The sequence below is a fragment of the Scyliorhinus canicula genome, chromosome 10 (genome assembly GCF_902713615.1).
Source record: "Scyliorhinus canicula chromosome 10, sScyCan1.1, whole genome shotgun sequence".
NCBI classification, from domain to species: Eukaryota; Metazoa; Chordata; class Chondrichthyes; order Carcharhiniformes; family Scyliorhinidae; genus Scyliorhinus; species Scyliorhinus canicula.
Window position 1 is genome coordinate 132,091,022 of NC_052155.1, and position 19,034 is coordinate 132,110,055.

General features: G+C 44.4%; 1 protein-coding gene across 1 annotated transcript in view; it reads right to left on the bottom strand.

Annotated features, from left to right (window-relative positions):
• Positions 1 to 19,034, bottom strand: part of csmd3b (CUB and Sushi multiple domains 3b) — a 2,394,280-nt gene that overhangs the window by 211,282 nt on the left and 2,163,964 nt on the right. Inside the window, exons 47-48 of the mRNA XM_038809755.1 lie at positions 11,144 to 11,332; positions 3,602 to 3,779 (exon numbers count right to left, since the gene is read on the bottom strand). Of these exons, the coding sequence (XP_038665683.1) occupies positions 3,602 to 3,779; positions 11,144 to 11,332 (367 nt within the window). The remainder of the gene's footprint in view (positions 1 to 3,601; positions 3,780 to 11,143; positions 11,333 to 19,034) is intronic.

The following is a 19,034-nucleotide window of genomic DNA, read 5'->3' on the forward strand; positions in this document are numbered from 1 at the left end:
GAGGGGTGACCTGATTGAGGGATGCAAGATTGAGGGGTATAGATAGGGTGGATAGGGTGCAGCTGCTGCCCTTATTTGACGGGTCAGTTACGAGGTGGCACAAATTCAAAGCGAGGGGTGGGAGGTTTAGGGGGCATTTGAAGAAAAACCTTTTTATCCAGAGAGTGGTGACGGTCTGGAATGCACTGCCTGGGAGGGTGGTAGAGGCTGGATGCCTCACATCCTTTAAAAAGTACCTAGATGAGTACTTGGCATGATATACATTCAAGGCTATGGGCGAAGTGCTGGCAAGTGGGATTAGTTGGGCAGGTCAGGGTCTTTCATGCGTCGGTGCAGACGCAATGGACCGAAGAGCCTCTTCTGCACTGTAGTATTCTGTTATTCCGATTCTGTGACCTGATCCGACCCGGCACCCCCCCCGGACCCGATCTGACGTGACCCCACCAGTCAACTCACCCCACTAAATCCCAACGTCCACATAACCTGACTAATTTTACCCTCCCCTGCAGCCTGACCCCATCACCTGACTCCCCGACGGCCCCCAAATGTGCCTCCTCCTCCCCAGCAACTGCCTATTAATCCAACCAAACCTGGCCCACCTTGTCTACCCCATTTCCCCCAACTGCTAACCACACACCTTACTCGCCCATCACCCACCCTACCCAACTCACCCGCTTGCACCCTACTCCCTTACCTTACACACTCATCTCCTCTCTGTAGGTAATTTTAAAGTAGCTTTGGGTCATTTAAATGCTTTACTTATCTGAAAACAGCAGCTAGTGCGTTAAAAAGGGAGTGTGGCTTCTGCGTAAAATCTCTGTATTGCTCCTTACGGGGTTTGCTGCATTCAATCGGTTTTGGATCATTTTCCATCAGAAGATCAATCATAAAATTCCACCAAAGGTAAGCAGGCAATAAAGAGTCATAAATATGGAAGGGGAGGGGTGGGATTTTGTGCCCCTGTTTACATCCGATTGTCCCCCACGTTAGACTGTCCATTCACATTGGTGTCCCCCACGACCTGGCGAACAGAACCCGCTAGGGGCACGCAGGTGAGTACAGCACCCGGGGGGGAATGGGTCATGCCCACGCAATACTGTCCGAGCATTGATGTCCCGATCTTTCAAAATCCTACGCCCACCCCGTCAACATGATGGTGTGAGAGTCATCTCTTCCATTTTTTAAAAAAATGTTCAAAATACGGCGGGAAAAGCCTGCAGATCAACAGGCCGACCGCCCTCTGCTCTCTCTGCCAAAGATAACATTTGGGAAAGAAAATTGGAACATTTCACCTCAGCTTTCCAATCTTGATCGGAAGATCTGGTATAATACTTGTTAAATTACTGATATTAAATGAACTTTCAGTTATTATTCTGCCTTCAATCGAAATTTTCGGTGATATGCTATTGAAAGGAGATCTTTAGTGTTTAAAATAACTCACATTCACTGCGTCCCATCACAGCAGACAATAAACAGAACCAGCTCTAGGGAATGCTTCAGCTACTAAGGAACACATGACGCTGTAGCACAAGGAAATACACAGGCTGGGTATTTTCTTGGAGCTGTTTCTTCTCTGTTATCATAACAAAGTACTGAGTAAATACCAGTCCATAATGTTCCCTATTAACTTTTGAAATACATATAAAATCCACCTTAATAAAGAGGGTGTGGCGTGAATGATAAAATAAATGGGGATGGATTTTAATTTGCCTTTAATAATAATAATAATAATATGGGCTTTTGGGCTAAATCAGGTATAGACGCACAATAGAAATTGCACATACAGCTGGCGTATCACACTTTTAACACCTTTGGCACATGCAATATTTAAAAGGTGGTAGTGGTGAGGGAGTTGATCATCCACCACCTCCAAGTGACTTGCTGTTGAGCAGCTTGTTAACAGGGGTAGAAGCAAATTTAAAAAGTTAAGAATGGGAAGAGTGAATAGTCGAGAACATGTTAGTGCATAATTCTTGGGAGAATGGCAGGAAACCATTAATCATTGCAGCTTCTGGTGAAGAATCATGGGCACAATTCTCCCCTACCCGGCGGGGCAGGGGGTCCTGCGGGTGGAGGGGGTCTCTTCCGCCTCCGCCATGGTGGAGGCCATGGCAGCGGCGGCGGAAGAAAAAGAGTGCCCCCACGGCACTGGCCTGCCCGCCAATTGTTGGGCCCCGATCGCGGGCCAGGCCACCGTGGGGGCACACCCCGGGGTCCGATCGCCTCCTCCCCCCCCCCCCCCCCCCCCCCCCGGACCCGCTCCCGCCGGCATAGGTGTGGTTTAAACCACGGCGGCGGGATTGGCCTGTCAGGGGCAGGACTTTGGTCCGTCGCGTGCCAGAGAATCGCCGCGGGGGGCACGCCGATCGACGGGGCGTGATTCCCGTTCCCGCTGATTCCTGGGTGGCGGAGAATTCTGGCCACGGCGGGGGCGGGATTTACGCTGGCCCCGGGCGATTCCCCGACCCTGCGGGGGTCGGAGAATTCCGCCCCATGTATTAAAGAAAGGAATAGTCAATCTAAGGTGGGACAAAAGTTGGCATTGCTGTACCAGTGCAGTTCAAGTAACTGTGGAGTGGGTGTTTGGGCACTTGTGAGAATAGATGCACTGGCCTTCTGCTTCCCTGCTGGCTTCAGGCAACAGCAAGCCCAATTATGGCCATTTTAGTTTTTTTTTAAGATTCATCCTCCATTCACAAAGTTCCAGCTCCAGCCCATTAATTGGGTACTGAACCCATCTAAGGGCCAATTAAGGCCTTTGCCTGTAAAAGATCATGTCAGCACGAGGTCAGAACCTGGAAATGTCCTATCATCAGCTTCCCAATCCTTAGCTTCTGTGCATGGAGAGCCAACTTTTAAAGGAACAGACAATTTAATATGGAGCTGAGGACTTATGAGTAGTGTTATCTCATCAGTATTCTGCTCCTACAAATCTGGCCAAATATATCACAGTAAGCAGGAACATGTTCACATATTGCGCCCTTTACAACAAAACAGAAGCTTAGTGGACAGTCAATCCCCAGGGATTGGCCAATCAGAGTTGATCTGCCCGGTTTAAATTTGAACAAAGCTGGGCAGTTAACTGATCCATGCTCCATGGCAATGCCTCTACCAATCAGAGCCCACTTGCCAACCAATCAGCACTCTCTTCCCATACAATATAAATTGTTGTTTCCCTGTTATCGTTTGTAAATTCTTGTGAGCTGCACTGATGAGCAGGCTGAAAAGCATTGTTAGCATCTTTCGTTTTTCAGCAATACTAACATTCTGCACTACCTAAATGACTATAATCACAGTAACTGTTAATCCAATTGGTCTTCAAATAAATTCATGTCCATTCGATGCTGCGAGGTGTCCATAACTCTGGCAGTTTTCTTTTACATTATCTAGTAGAATAATTAATAACTAAGTAAGATTTATTTTAAAAATAGAAGTGTTGATGGTACTGCTTTGCATATTGTGCAGATCCTATAATTATTATTGTTTACAGCTAATATGTTCATTTTATTATAGTGACAAAATAGCAATTTTCTACCTTATCAGAACTTAGTTTGATTTGTGACTGCTGCAATAAATCAGTAGAAGAATACTTATTGCCTACCATACAGTAATGAAGTCGTATATAGGTTCGGTCTGTAAGACAGTGAAGTTGATGTAGATTCCATTGCCTGGAGGTACTTTAACAATCCAAAGGCAGTCCTGAAAGTTAGGGTACTCATCAGGGTATCCAGGGGAGTAGATAGTGCCATTTAGTGCTGTAATATTGCCTCCACAGAGAGCTAGCGAAACAACAAAAATCAATCTGTTAGAAAATGCAATCTATTTATTCACATTCTGAATGGTTTGTATTTCAATCAATACATGTGCAAATGACAAAAATATCGACAGTTGCAAAAATAGTGGAAGATTGAATTTATTAAAATGACATTTTTACTTTTATTCTGTTTTCCCCCAGCAATATTCTTCAAGTATATTTTAAATAAACCACCTGCCAATACATAAAAACGTTAAGGGTTGTAATTATGTTGAGTACTATTTGAACGTGTTGGTTAAGGCAACAGTTTAAAATTGCTCCATGCACTATTTTTATGGGAATTTATTTCAATTACAACCATGTTGTTCATGCGGACATCCAAGAACAGTTAGAAGAATATGAAATTGGGGCAAGATGATCCCAGTTGTCAGTTTAAGCATGCTTTGCCATTCAACACTATTATGGCTGCTCAACCTTACCTCCACCACACTGCATTATCCCCATAACCCTTAATTTCCTTTGAATCCAACATTATTACAGCATGTGGCTTGGATATACTCACGATCTGGCATCCACAGCTCTCATGCAGGAGAAAATTCCAAAGATTCACAACCTTTTAAGTGAAGAAATTACCCCTCATTTCCATCCTAAATGGTTATTTTACATTGTTGACTCAATGTTTCCCCAGTAAAACATTTTCTTAGCACCTATCGTGTCAAGCCCCTTCAGATCGGGCGCAATTTACTGGCTGCGTCCCACAAGAATGCTGTAGATCCTGCGGGAGGCCTTTTCTAGGATTCCCGATGGTCATTACACCTCGCGGGATCTCCTGAGATTCCGCAAAATGTCGCGATCTGGATCCCACCCACAATGGGCTTCAAAACTCTGCTACTGCCAGATCGTTTTTTAAATTTAGAGTATCCAATTATTTTTTTCTAATTATGGGGCAATTTAGCGTGGCCAATCCCCCTATCCTGCAGATCTTTGGGTTGTGGGAGCGAAACCCACACAAACACTGGGAGAATGTGCAAACTCCACACAGACAGTGGGCCAGGATCTAACCTGGAACCTTGGCGCCGTGAGGTAGCAATGCTAACCACTGCGCCACCATGCTGCCCCTGCTAATGCCAGATCTAACTATCCCCCATGGGATCTAATGGCCCCACCGAGGAGATGCTGGCTGGTCACCGTTTAGCACTGGTTCCCACAAACGGGGACGAGGTGGAACGGCATTTGGGGAAATCCCCCAGGTGATCAGAGGCCTTCAGATGGTTGGTATCTAGGCAGGGTGTCATCCTGGTACTGCTGATGCAACCCAGCCACCTTACCAGCCTGGTACCCTGGCATTGCCAGGGTGCTCATGTGGCACGGCCATGGTGCTAGATTGGGAGTGTCAAGGTGCCCAGGTTACATTTTGCCAACGTTGGGGATTGGGCTCGGAGGTGCCCTGCCCATGAGGTCAGGTGAAGGGTGTTTGAGCGCCCCCGACAGCTGTTCGGCTGTTGGAGAGGGATCATGGGGTCACGTCAGGGGGGGGGGGGGGGTCAAGAGATCTTGCGCCATTTAGAAATGGCACCCCAATCTCTCTCTGCACTGAAGAGTGGAGCTCCTCAGTACAGGAAATGCAACAGCAGCCTCAAAGAAACCCCAAGAGTGCAATTAGATAGTGGGGTCATTAAGGCTACGGCCCCACTAATCCCACCCAGAACAGACTGTTTGTTTGTTTTTTGTTAGATCGCACCTAATCTGTGATTCAGCTAGATCACTTCTCATTCTTCTAAATTCCAATGATTTTAGGCCATATCAACTCCACCTCTGCTCATGAAACCATCCCCGCATCCAAGGAACTAGTCTAATGAACATTTTTTGTAATCCATCAAGAACATAAATGCCCTTCCTTAGATAGAGAGATCAAAACTGCACACAGGCCTTCAGTTGTAGCCTCATCAATGCCAGTTACAATTGTAGTAAGACTCCTTTAGTCTTTTACGCCAATCCCTTTGCAATAAAAGCTATCATAGCATTTGCCTTATTAACTGCATTCTGTAACTGCAATTTAACTTTCTGTGATTCATGTACAAGGACATACAGGTCCCTCTGAATACAAACATTTCCAAGTCTTTCATCACTCAAGAATACTCAACTTTTCATGTTTTCTACTTTTCATGTTTCCTAGAAAAGAGGATAAGTTCACACTTAAGATAAATCTAGGCCAGGATTCTTTCAGGATGACATGGTCCTCAGAAAACCAACAGGCAACTCTGTCAGTTCCAGGGCGAGGCTAAAGGAATCAAATAATCTCCAGGCACAGAAGTGGCCACCATCTAAATTCCATACATGGCAGAAGCAGGCCATTTGGCCCATCGAGTCTGCACCGACCAACTGAAAGAGCACTCTACCTCGGCTCACTCACCCACCCTATCCCCATAACCCCATACATTGATGATGGCTAATCTACCTAACCTGCACATCTTTGGACTGCAATTGAGGTGAATTCACCAACAGTATAATAATCTTTATTATTGTCACAAGTAGGCTTACATTAACACTGCAATGAAGTTACTGTGAAAATCCCTTCAGTCACCACATTCCTGCGCCTGTTCGGCTACATTCAGGGAGAATAGGGGGCAGCACGGTAGCATGGTGGTTAGCATAAATGCTTCACAGCTCCAGGGTCCCAGGCTCGGTTCCCGGCTGGGTCACTGTCTGTGCGGAGTCTGCACGTCCTCCCCGTGTGTGCGTGGGTTTCCTCTGGGTGCTCCGGTTTCCTCCCACAGCCCAAAGATGTGCGGGTTAGGTGGATTGGCCATGCTAAATTGCCCGTAGTGTCCTTAAAAGTAAGGTTAAGGCGGGGGGGGTTGTTGGGTTACGGGTATAGGGTGGATACGTGGGGTTGAGTAGGGTGATCATTGCTCGGCACAACATCGAGGGCCGAAGGGCCTGTTCTGTGCTGTACTGTTCTATGTTCTATGTTCTAATTCAGAATGTCCAATTCACCTAACCAGCACGTCTTTCAGGGCTTGTGGGAGTAAACCGGAGTACCCGGAGGAAACCCACGCAGACAAGGGAAGAACGTGCAGTCTCCGCACAGACAGTGACCCATGCCGGGAATCGAACCTGAGATCCTGGCGCTGTGAAGCAACGGTGCTAACAATTGTGAATACCGTGCCGCCTCAGAAGTCGTGGCTGCTGAAAGCAACTAGCCATTCAGAGGTTGGCAGCTCCTCAATGTTGCCAGTGCCAACAAGGGTGCTGGCATCTCGCTACAATGCACCCACCAGAGGTTCAGGATGACCGAGGGGGCCCAGGCCAAAATTAAGGCAGAATAAGGATCACAGGATGAGGGTCAGAGGAGAGTGAGTGGCAACGGGTTCAGGGGCAAGGCGTAGCTTTCAGAAGCACTTCATTCCTGATGCCAGGTCCCTTCCAGGGAACCCAATCCCCCTCACCTCCACTAAACCTTTAACAGGGTTTGCTTGGGTGGCTTTCTGAGGGCACAGGAAAGCCATGCAGCCCCCACTTAATCGTTAATGAGCCAATTAACGTTCCACTACCAGTGGCAGGGAATCCAGTGCCAATTCCTTCCACCCTCTGACTTAATCAGTGGAGTGTCTCCCGTGAGTAATAGGGCAGTTACAATGAGCTTCATTAAATACAGCCCAAAATGGAAGTGTTTAAAACAAAAGAAATATAGATGTTTCCAGTAGGTAAGGATTGTGGAATAAGGGACTGTAAATACAAAATTAAATATAAGCAACTTTTCACTCCGTGCAAAAGAAATTTATTTCCATGAGAATTTAACGAGACTATAGAATTCACTTCTAATGTTGGCAGCTGTAGCAAAAACTGCCAACAGTAAATAATTGTTTGAATACGATTAAGAAAATGCAATAAAGGGATCTGAGAAGAGGGCAGGTAAATGTGATTAGGATCATTTACTTGCATTGAAAGTGAATGCAGACTTTTGTTGATTGGGCCTCGTGGCCTCAGCTGTCTCACAACTTCTATGCATAAGTAAAAACTGTCAAAAAATTGTGCTCAGTTCAACTTCGGCTTCTTATCCTATTGGAATAATTTTAGTTAATGCAGAAAAGTTGTTTCAATATAAAATACTCACTGCCTGCTGTGAAGAAATCCACCTTAATGTTCTAATCAAGTTAGTCTCTGCAACCTTATGAATGTCATGTATTTTAAATCTGAGGCACTGTCTGAGAGCTATTCGGCTAATGTCAGCAATATGTCAGTGAGCAACTCTTAAGTCCGTGAATTATGCTTACAGTAATCACCTGGATGCTTACAGTAATCACCTGGAGCAATCAGTGACTTGAAATTTAGAATCAAGAATTGACTGATATTGTTACATTGCAGGTTACATTTTCAAGAGTAACAATTTTCTGGACATTGGGCACGATTGATCGGCCTTGTTGGGCCTAAAAGGCAGTGCGCCATGGTGCATTGTGGACAATGGAAGCTGGGAGACCCCGCTCTCGGGATCTACCCGGCCCGTAACGCCTCACAAGACCTAATCCAATCTCGCGCCCTATTGTGCATAGCATCACTTTTTGGCAAATCTGTATATTAGAGCAAGACAGCTAGTCTCACTTTCATATGCAGTTTACCGAGGCACACAAGGCATTGGGATCTTTCTCCTTTGCCTCGGACACCTCAGGCGAAGGCCTTTCAGTACTGGTCTCCACAAACAGATACCAGACGGCACGGCACTCACGGGGGTATCCCAGGGAATTGGAAATCCCTAGTAGCTTGCCCTCTGGACAGGGTGGCACCCTGGCAGTGCCACCTTGGTGCCAGCCTGGCACTGCAAAGATGTCCAGGTCGCACTGACTCCTGGCAAGGGGACTGCAAAGGTGCCAAGCTGGCATTTTTCACGCAGCGGTGATCGGACCGGGTATTGGGGGGGGGGGGGGGGGTCTAAGGACTCCCTTATAGTGAGTTGGATGGTGGTTATTTTGGTGCCTCCAGAGATTAGGACTCCATTTAAAAATGGCCTTCTTCAATTCCTGTTTCCTTATGGATTACGTATACTTCAGAATAAATCACAGTCAGTCTCTGAAATGAATACTGTATGATCAGTACTTGTTTTGAAATATAAAAAGTGTATTTTTTTTTCTTTCAATTTACCTCCCTTGTCTTGAAAGCACTAATTCACTTACACAATCAACTTCTGTTAATATACCCAAGACACATCTCCTTTCTGGCACAGGAACTGAACGAGGCCATTTAGCTACTTTATCCTCTTCCAACATATCCCTTAATAACTTTGACTAACAGAGATTGGGGAGGTGGTGTCACTGGACAACTATTTAAACACCCAGGATAATGCTCTGAAGACCAGGGTTCAAATCCCACCATGGCAGATGGTGAAATTTGAATTAACTAAAAACCTGCAATTAAAAGTCTAACGATGACCACAAAACCATTGTTAATTGCTGTAAAGCCTATCTGGTTCACTAATGTCCTTTAAAAGGGAAGGAAATATGCCATTGTTACCTGGTCAGTCCTACATTTGACTCCAGACCCACAGCAATGTGGTTGACTCTTAACTGCCCTCTGAAATGCCCAGCAAGCCATTCAGTTCAAGGGCAATTAGAGCTGCTCAACAAATGTTAGCCTTGTCAGTGACACCTACATCCCAAGTAAGAATAGATATTACAAATATCTATCAACCTTAGTTTTAAAATCACCAAGAGATCTCAAATCGATTGTTGTTTGTGGATTAGAGTTCCAAACGTTTATCACCTTCATTTGGTGAGCATTTCATAATCCCAGAAGGACGTATTTTAATTTTTAGACTGTGAACCGTGCTGAATTCCCCAGCTACCATACTTACTTTCTCCCTACCCAGCTTAACTGTTCTCCTTCATACCATTAAAACATCAATATAATCACTCCTTAACCTTCTAAGTTCCAGTATATACAACCCAAGTTTATTTCATTTCTCCAGGTAGTTAATCCTTGGAGCCCAAGTGTCAGTTTGACAAATCTACGCTGTGCTCCCTCCAAGGCCAATACAAGGTATGGTGGCCAGAACTCCTCACTGCACTCCAGGTGTGGATTAAACAGGACTTTGCATAGCTGACTTCTACTCCCCTTGTGTTCTGGTCCTCCAGATCAGGCAAAATACTTTTCAGTTAAAAATTGGCCTTCGAAAATTTAACAACCAACCTCTTGATCAAATCACTGATAACCGGAAGAGTGTTTCTGAGAGACTATGATCAATTTTTTCAGTTATTTGAACATTCCATGAAATCCTGCAGCTGCTGAAATCATGTTCTACATTTGTGTTGAAGCATTAATCTTCCCTTTCAGTGGATTGTCACATTTTAGTTACCTCTTCTAATCAAGCTAGTGGAAAATTTCCAACCGGGTGCACTGTTTTGTTGATTGAAAATGCTATTGATCCACAAATTAGAAAAAACATTTTACATAAATAAAACTTGGGTGCAGCGACTGGACAAAACAATTGCTTCTGTACATTTCTTTCGTCATTATGGAGGATTGTGATAGTATTTAGCTTGAAAGCTTAATTTTAAAATGCATGCTTTCGGTTAAATCCTTAATTCCTAATAGGGCAAATCTTCCTGAGCAATATGAATTCGATGCAGAACCAGAGCGTAGGCATCTTGTTTTAGAATAGATTTCTGATTTTGTTACAAATGCCAAAAAAAGAAACCTTCACAAAATCATTGATCTTGTCACTGCACATTGTGATGAGGGAAATTGTTGTCCAAGTCATTTTTTTTTTTACTTGCTGCTCTCCAAGAGAACTGGGCATTGACAATTTTCATGCGGAATATGCATTGAATCTTTTCTGAGTCAGGAAGCTTACTTTTCTTACTGAATTGTTTAAATGCTATTTGTCACTTCAGTTTCTTCAGTTAACGTCTCCTGTATTTTTAGTTAACTCATGTAAGCAAACCAATAAACCTTGTGGGAATCTTGAGAGAAATAGATGCGAACAGACGTCCCACAAAGCTTAAAGTCAGAAGAAATTCCACTTGAATGACCATTTCTCCCAGGAGTTAAACAGTAAATAGATAAAACAGTTGGGAATCAGTTATTACTTCCAAAACCTTTCATTAGCTATGCTTGAAACCAGGATTTCCCTTTTGTGGACTTCCTTTTAAAGGAGTTGATTGTGAATAGGCTGCATTGTTATTGTTCAACAGAGCAAATTAACAGCAGGAATAACGGAGAATATTCATTTCTGTTCGACACAGCAAGAATCCTCAATACTGTACGCTACATGGATTTGCTCCAAAGTTTTCACACTGTGGCAGATCACAACAGTGGATTAATGAAGCAATTGTCACACACCGAGATATCCAATACACATGAAAGATGCAGGGCAGACATGTGTTTGCTACTTACCTTCACATCTAGGTATAGGATGGTTCCAGTTACGACTTGTGCCATGCAAACAAGTGAGTGCTGCTTCCCCAATTAAAGTGTAGCCAGCATAACACTCAAATGAGATTGTTCGTCCCACCGATAAATCATACCCAATAACAAAGCCATTTCGAAACGGGCGAGGGTCAGGACAACTTTGTAGTTGGTATGCTGTGGAAATATAGTGTACGAATTAGATGGTCAGAACAAATAATCAAGCAAATAACTAATTTAATCGTAGACACAATTGAGTGGAAAAAGCAAATCACATTAAATTCTATTTCTGTCCACCGTTTGCTATTTGCTATTATGCTTAATCCCAAGTTACTCTTACTGAAAAAGCATGGTGCTTTTTATTTTTACATAGGCTTAAAAATTGTTCCCCACCTGCTTTTAGCCACGTGTTCCGTGATCTTCCCATGCTTGTACCCGTTGACACAGGTAGAGGTTAAAGGATAAGTGAGATGATATCACACCAATAGGCTAAAGGTAATCCCTCAGAAAGGAGAGTCGTTTACAAACATCTTGCATTTTGTGGCAAGATTTAAACCAGATGGATTTTAATCCAGGGAGGCCAACTCCTGTAGTACTGATTGAAGGAACTGGCAGCATTGCCACAAGAGGTTCAATGAGCTCACGTGGGTAGTCAAGTTCAGTGAATACATCTTGACAGAACTTCCCTCACTATCGCACCATTAATCTCCCATGCTGCTCAATGCACCATATGCCCATTGTTCATCCATCAGCAATCCCTAGCACTCAGGATCAGTTTTGATAGCTGGATATGTCACCTAACCCTACACACTTTCCAATGAGGCCAACCTCACATCCAAATCCCTTATTTTCCCATTCCTCCAACTATTCAACAGTGGCAGGTAGATTACCCAAACACGATGCAACAAAATCAATTAAATGTTTCCCTCTCCCTTGCCTGATTAGGTGGTCAATTACCGCCGAGCAGAATAGAGTAAAATCGGTAGAGGGCAGCATCTCTTGCGCCCTACATTTTGCTAAATTACAGTGAAATCACAATAACTTTATCATCTAACTTGAATGTGTCCTCGAACCTTTCTATAAATACAAAATAGAGCAAACGTAAACTTATTGGCCCTTGAAATAATGCTAGTGGAGGTTCTCTTTTGCGGTTGAATGCTTACTCTTGGATGGGTGACATGCATTTTATGGACCTGCATATTTCATTTTTGGAATTGATGCACCAAATCAGCCAGGATGGCTGTTTGATGTCATGATTTGGCCAATTGGGAAGCTTCAGGTGTATGCATGGAATACCTGCACTTGCGCCCTTCCCAGCATGAGGCACTGAATTGACTTTGCTAGAAGTGTATCATGCCTCACTCAGAGGTCCTCTACCTTTTGTGGTACTAGTTTCAATAGCGATAGGGAACAGAATTTCACCATATGCCCTGGGGAATAGGTTGCCAGGGAGGTAACCTTTTGTAATGGCTTATCCATGTTTGTTCCCATAGAAAGCTAAAGCTGCTCGTCATGGGTGCTTGCAATCACCTGAGACCAGTCTCAAAAGTTATCTGAAACAAGTGCAGAAACCTAGGAACATTAAAATGAGAGAACTACGGAAACCAGTAATATGCGGATACTGATATAGATGTGAGGCGTAATAAAGGGCAAAATCAGGAACGAGCGCATCAGGAGTCCGTGAAGACTGTGGGAGCATCAAAGAAAATAGCCAAGATGGGATTGACATGGTGTGGCCATCTGTTTCAGAAAGAGAGAATGGAAATGAGGTGAGTAATGAGGATGGGACTAACAGGAAGAAGGAGAAGGAACAGAGGATGACCCAATACCAGACGGAAAGATGCGGTAATAAGAGACTTAGGCACAGTCTAATGGAAGAGGAATGGCTGACTGACAGAAGGAGATACAGAAGGATGATCAAGCAGCATTGTCAAGACTCCCAAATAAAAAGGGAGAAGCCAGAAAAAGAGCATTAATTTAATAGTACTTGTTTTGTTTAATTCTTGTACAGAAAAAGTTCTTTGTTCAGAACATAATTTTGCAGCATATTTCTTTCAGATAAAAACTGGGAGTTTGAATTTCTTTTTGCAAGTTACTGATCTCCCTCAAGATCAAAACAATGTGGTCATTCTTTGGTAAAAAAACGTGCAGTGATAAGAACAAAAAGATAACCCATTCTAAAATTAAGTCATACTTAAATTTGTAGCTTGGGGTTCAATTTTATACAGATTATGAGAAATTACATAATTTTCAAGAATGATAATGTGAATCAAGTTTAAAAATCAGAAATATTTATTTTACAAGCTTTGTTGAAAGTAAGTTTACGTTTGCTCTATTTTGTGTTCATAGAAAGGTTTGAGGATACATTCAAGTTAGATGATTAAGTTATTGTGATTTCACTGTAATTTAGCAAAATGACAGACTGCACAAGGTAATGAGGGTGCACAGAGATGACTTAAGGATTCCCTGGAACAAAAATGGTTCTTTACTACTCTAACAAATGTAGATGTGTGAGCTACAGAACACTTGGTGTGCTGCAGCTGACTAATAACTCAAGTCGAAAAGGAATGCCAGTGTCATTGCCTCCATGTTGGGGGGAAAGGTTTCTCTTAACCTTTCCTATGAACTGCTGAGAGGTGGAAATAGGGCAGGAGAGTGTTCCAGGAAACATTTCTAGGATAAATCTGAGTGAGCTGGATTGAGAAATGTCTAGAAACTTGGAATAAATTAGTCAAAGGTTTCCATATGGAAGAACTTGCTGCAAAGTGTGTCAACACACATTAACAAAAGTAATGTATTACAGTACAAAAGTCAATAATGTACAAATAACAAATGGAGATGTGAAAGTCAACTGGCTCACACATTAATCCATGAAACTATTCCAGCAAGTGCTGCTAACCATGGCACTATTCTGTGTGTGTGATGGTCATTTTCGCTCAGATATTACAAAGGTACTGCACTCATTGGTGTGCTTAATCTTAATGTAAGAACAGAGTTGACAGGAGAGTAGGTTCTCCTACTGAAAAACAATTTCAACATTTATTTTACCCATCTGATGGATTTCTTCAATTTGGCTTGACAATAAAGTTTTACTACATCTGTATACAAAGCTCAAGTAATGGTTTAGAGCACCTGGAAATCAGGTTATTAACTGCACTAAAGGAATATTATCACTTTAGTAAACGTTTTTTCAATCCTTTTATATCAGTGCAAAATGAGCACACGAAGGACAAGGCAGATGTGAACTGGGCACATCTCGTCTTGTCAGTTTTTATTTCCAATTCCCTGTGTTTTCAGGCATTCTTTCAATCTCTGCAGTATGAACCTATGAGTTAGTGACACTCCGAAATCACATCCTTATTTCACACACAAAACAGGAAGGACTGATTTCATAATGATGTCATCCTATTGCACATTCCTCCACTGACATGGAGGTCAGTGTTCCTCATTTTCCAATCATTAAAATTAATTACAAGAAGATTGAATGTGCCATGAATCAGCTGTGTTGACCTTGGCACCCAAAACTGATCATGACGTGCTCTCATTGAACGTAACTTAATTCTGGGAGAAGAGGCTCCGGAGCAATTCTGATTGTAAATTAAGCGTTGAAAGCAATATTCTGCAGCAACTGTTTTCCAAAAAGCCCACACAAACTTTAGAATGAACAAGCTTTTTTTCATTTTAAGTCAAACAAAAAGGCTCTGTTACTTTTATTTTATGTAGAATTGCTTGAATAATGTATATTTAACACAAACATTCATGTAATAAGACGAGGCTACAAATGTCTATTGTACAACGTACATTCGAATTTTCAAGACTCTAAACTAAATCTGCTAAGGAACATCCTGCAAAATTTGAATCCCTTGATCTGGTCCAAGCCTGCACATGAATCAGTAAAAATCCTGTTTCTTTCAATTCTTCGAGAAACACGAGGGTTGAATTTGCTGTTAGTTGGGAATGGCAGATCATGCCATTCGTGTCTCATACAATGCGTTGCCCACCTTTGATGGCTCCAACCAAAGTCTTCCATCGGCTACTGAAATTCTTAGTTTCACTATGTCCTTGGATCCCAAATGGAACTCTGACACCTCATACATTGCTATAAACCACTCTAGAAATTTGGGCTGTGAAATTTGACTCCTTAGTGCCTACCTTTAGGTGCTACATGTGCTGTTTTGCCTCCAAAATATTGTCCAGCACACCAGTGCACACTGCTGTTGCAAGCTACATTGGATGCCATTTGGGCAACACATTAGCACAAGAACAAGGAACATCTGGGAGTACTTCAGCTGCTAACATGGGGACCAAGATGAGAAGTACAACATGGGATGCTCGGAGCAGAATGTGGGAGTCATGGAGCTGAATTTTTACAGCTACAATGTCAGCGCCATTGAGGAAGGGGGTACTGTCCACGATCCTGCCTGATGCCATGAGCAGCATTATTTACTTTAAGGTGAGCCTTCGACTCCTATCTTAGTAGGAAGCCCTGCCTTAGAGAGTTACCTGCCTTAGGATGGCCAGTTGCTTTGTAGTCCCAGCAGCACCAGTAAGGAATGGTGGCCAGTGCTGGGGCCACAGGCAATCCCACCATGATGAAGAATCAAGCAAGTCTGAGTCGTCGGTGAGGGTGGATGACTTCAGAGTGGTGAGTTAAAGGGGGGAAATAACCTGATGACGATTGGTGTCTCCAACTGTCCCTGTCCCGGGACCCTGAAAGGAGGCTCCCACCCCCCAAATCCACCCTGGCTAAACAGCAGGTCACGCAGCTAATGTTGCTGGCCTTCCTGCATAGTGTGGGCCAATGGCCAGGATTTTTCAACTCCCTTCCATATTTTCCCACAGCGGATGCGGTGAGCCATTGGCTGCTGGTGATATCTTCCAGTCCACAGCTCACCCAATCGCTTCGGGAAAACCTGGTGCAAGGGGTTGACGTTGACAGGACCAGAATATCCCACTGGTGGTTGGGGCAGGAAAATCTCACTCAACATTACTTCCGTCTTAACCTGGTGTGAAATTGTTGTGCTCACAATTGCAGAAAATATTTTGAAATAAGTAATAGAAAAAGAGTTGATGATATCCAAATGACAAAAAACCATTTTGGTACTGAATGATTATAAATGTCTTGAAACACTGATGTTATTTCCAAGTATGAGTATAAGACACTCAGAAGCTTCGTTTTCATGCTTTAGCTGAAGCAAAGTCTTACAATGAATAGTTGAGATTCCAACAAATCTCAAGTTCACTGTGACAGAGTGAACCTTAGATTAATCATTTGCAGGTTTCATTCACCCCGATTAGAACTTTTATCGGCACTGTCAAATCATCCGAACACAATCATTCTTTATAAATATAATCAAGCACATCATGTGGTGTGAAGAACAGTTAAAGGTCATTGTGTTAATGACAGTAGAGGTTATGATTGTTTGAGGTGCAAAGTGAACAAGGTTTGATTTTTTTTTTGCCATTGTTTATTTTACACCTCATTTTATGGCTCAGAAGATATAAACTTTTGTGAAACTTAGAGCCAATCTCCTGAGAACCTTTATTTATTTATTTATTTTTAAAATTAATTTAGAGTAACCAATTATTTTTCCTTTCCAATTAAGGGGCAATTTAGCACGGCCAATCCACCTGACCAGCAAATCTTTGGGTTGTGGGGTGAAACCCACGCAGACATGGGGAAAATGTGCAAACTCCACATTGACCGAGGGTCGGGATTCGAATCTGGGTCCTCAGTGCCGCAGTCCCAGTGCTAATCACTGCACCACATGCCGCCCCTTTGAAAACCTCCTTTTATAAGTGAGCTTTGAAACTGTATCTTTAAAAATACAGAACGAGTGGGCCGGTTAGAGAGGTTGAAATAGAGAACCACGCCGGGTGTCGAGTGGTTTACGATTTAACCGCCCCTCGCCCGTTGGCAAAATACAGAGTCTGCCGTGGCAAAGAGAGGGACCAATAACCACCAATTAAGGCCAATCCATCTCATTAACGGGAAGGATGCCCTATCGAACGACCACCTGTGATTTAGCCATCTCCGCAGCGAGCAGTCACGCTGTTTAGTACAGCATTTAAAAAATGTAAAGCTGAGTAGCTAGCTGCTGTGGGGATCCGAGGAGGTGAGTAGCCATCTTGGAAATCAGGCAATCAGTCCGGGGGCACTGAGGCGGCCGCCATTGGTGGGGTGTTACCCCAGGGCGGGGGGGATGATCCAGCACCTGCATGTATACCCATAATGGGGGCAGCTCCAGCTGGTGCCTGTCCGTCCCACCAAACACACCCAGGACAGAGCCTTGTTCGTGGTAATATGGTGGCAGCCACTTTATCTCCCACTGACCGTGGTGGCATCTGGCTGCAAAACTGAAGGCTGTTGCTTATGTGGAATTGGCAATTCTAGTAATACGAGCACCTCACAGTTCCCAAGAAGATTCCCGTGGTTACATGGGCTATGTCGTAGGCTGGTGTTACTGCCTAGCATCCCAATGAGACTGAGAGGCTCGGACACATTGCCTGAACTCCGGTTGTATCAATACCACAGAGGCAACAACCAGGAACTGGGCCGTAGCACTGGGGACACTCCTACTATTTGAGTGTGGGTCGGGGAGGAAATCAGTGACCGGTCCAGGTAACATTCCCAGCAGGTGTCTGGGATGTGGCTTCCAGTGCCCAGGGGAGTTTGTTGGGGCCAGTGGTACGTGTGCAGGGCAAGTTGGATGGCACCCCAAGGGTTGGCAGGGGATGTGCAGAGGCCGGTGACCGATGCAGCGACCTAATGTAATGAAGTCCATGTGGCCACCAGGTCTGTCATTGAGGGGTGCATCGGATTGCTGAAAATGCAGTTCTGATGACTCGACCGTTCTGGTGGTGCACTGCAGTACACCCCTCAGAGGGCTGCCTGCTCTGTGGTGGTTTGCTGTCTTCTTCACAACCTGGCATAGCAACAGGGCGGCGTGGAGGCGGAGGAACATGCAGCCACGTCTGAGGAAGAGGACGAAGATGATCCGGACCAGAAAGGGCTGGAGGACAAGCCTGAGTAGGAGCCGTGCGACCAAATGGAGGATGGAGTACAGGCGGCGGCGTCAAGGGTCTGGCGTACCAAAGGATCAGGGAGGCCCTCAACCTCACCTGCTTCACATAGAATGTGACTTTGTCCGTCATCTCCCTCCCTCTTCCCATCCCGTGAATCTCTGGTGCTCCTCAACCTTCCCATCCTGCGAATCTCTGGTGCTCCTCAACCTGTGCCTCTATATCATAGTATGACTCCTGTCTTTCTACTGAGTGTGTGCTCACACACACCACCTGAGTGTGCACTTACACACACCACTGACATCCCCCTCCTTGGGGAGGGGGGAAGAGGTGGGGGCAGGACACATAGCAGGATGCCTGGGGGTGGGGGACAACAGAGGGCAAAAGAGGGAGGTGGACACAAACCAGCCCACAGTGTGGAATAATGTGACAGAGGTTTCATATATCTCGGGTTTAATGTTGTACAACAGTGACCTCCAACTGTCCCGAGCTACCGATGGTGCTGCCCACCCCCCTGATTCCCCCAGTGCCCTCTCAGTGATCCTCGATCTTCTTCGTCCTCTGGGCTCTACTACTACATCTACGTATTTCCCCAGGATGCACACCAAAGGCGACCCAAGGCCTTTGATGCCCCTGGCTGGTGACCTCTGGAGGGCCTGGGGCTGAGGGGCTCCTGCTGACTTGCCGATGTACCATGTCATGCTGTGCTACTGTAGCCACCTGGGGTGCCACTGGCCAACACAAAATGGAAGATTACAAGGAATGCAGGGAAAATGGACATGTTGCAAAAGCAAGCAGCTTGCAAAACGCTTGTGTATTCTGACTGCTGCAGAAATCAGACAGCACTGTGAAAGAA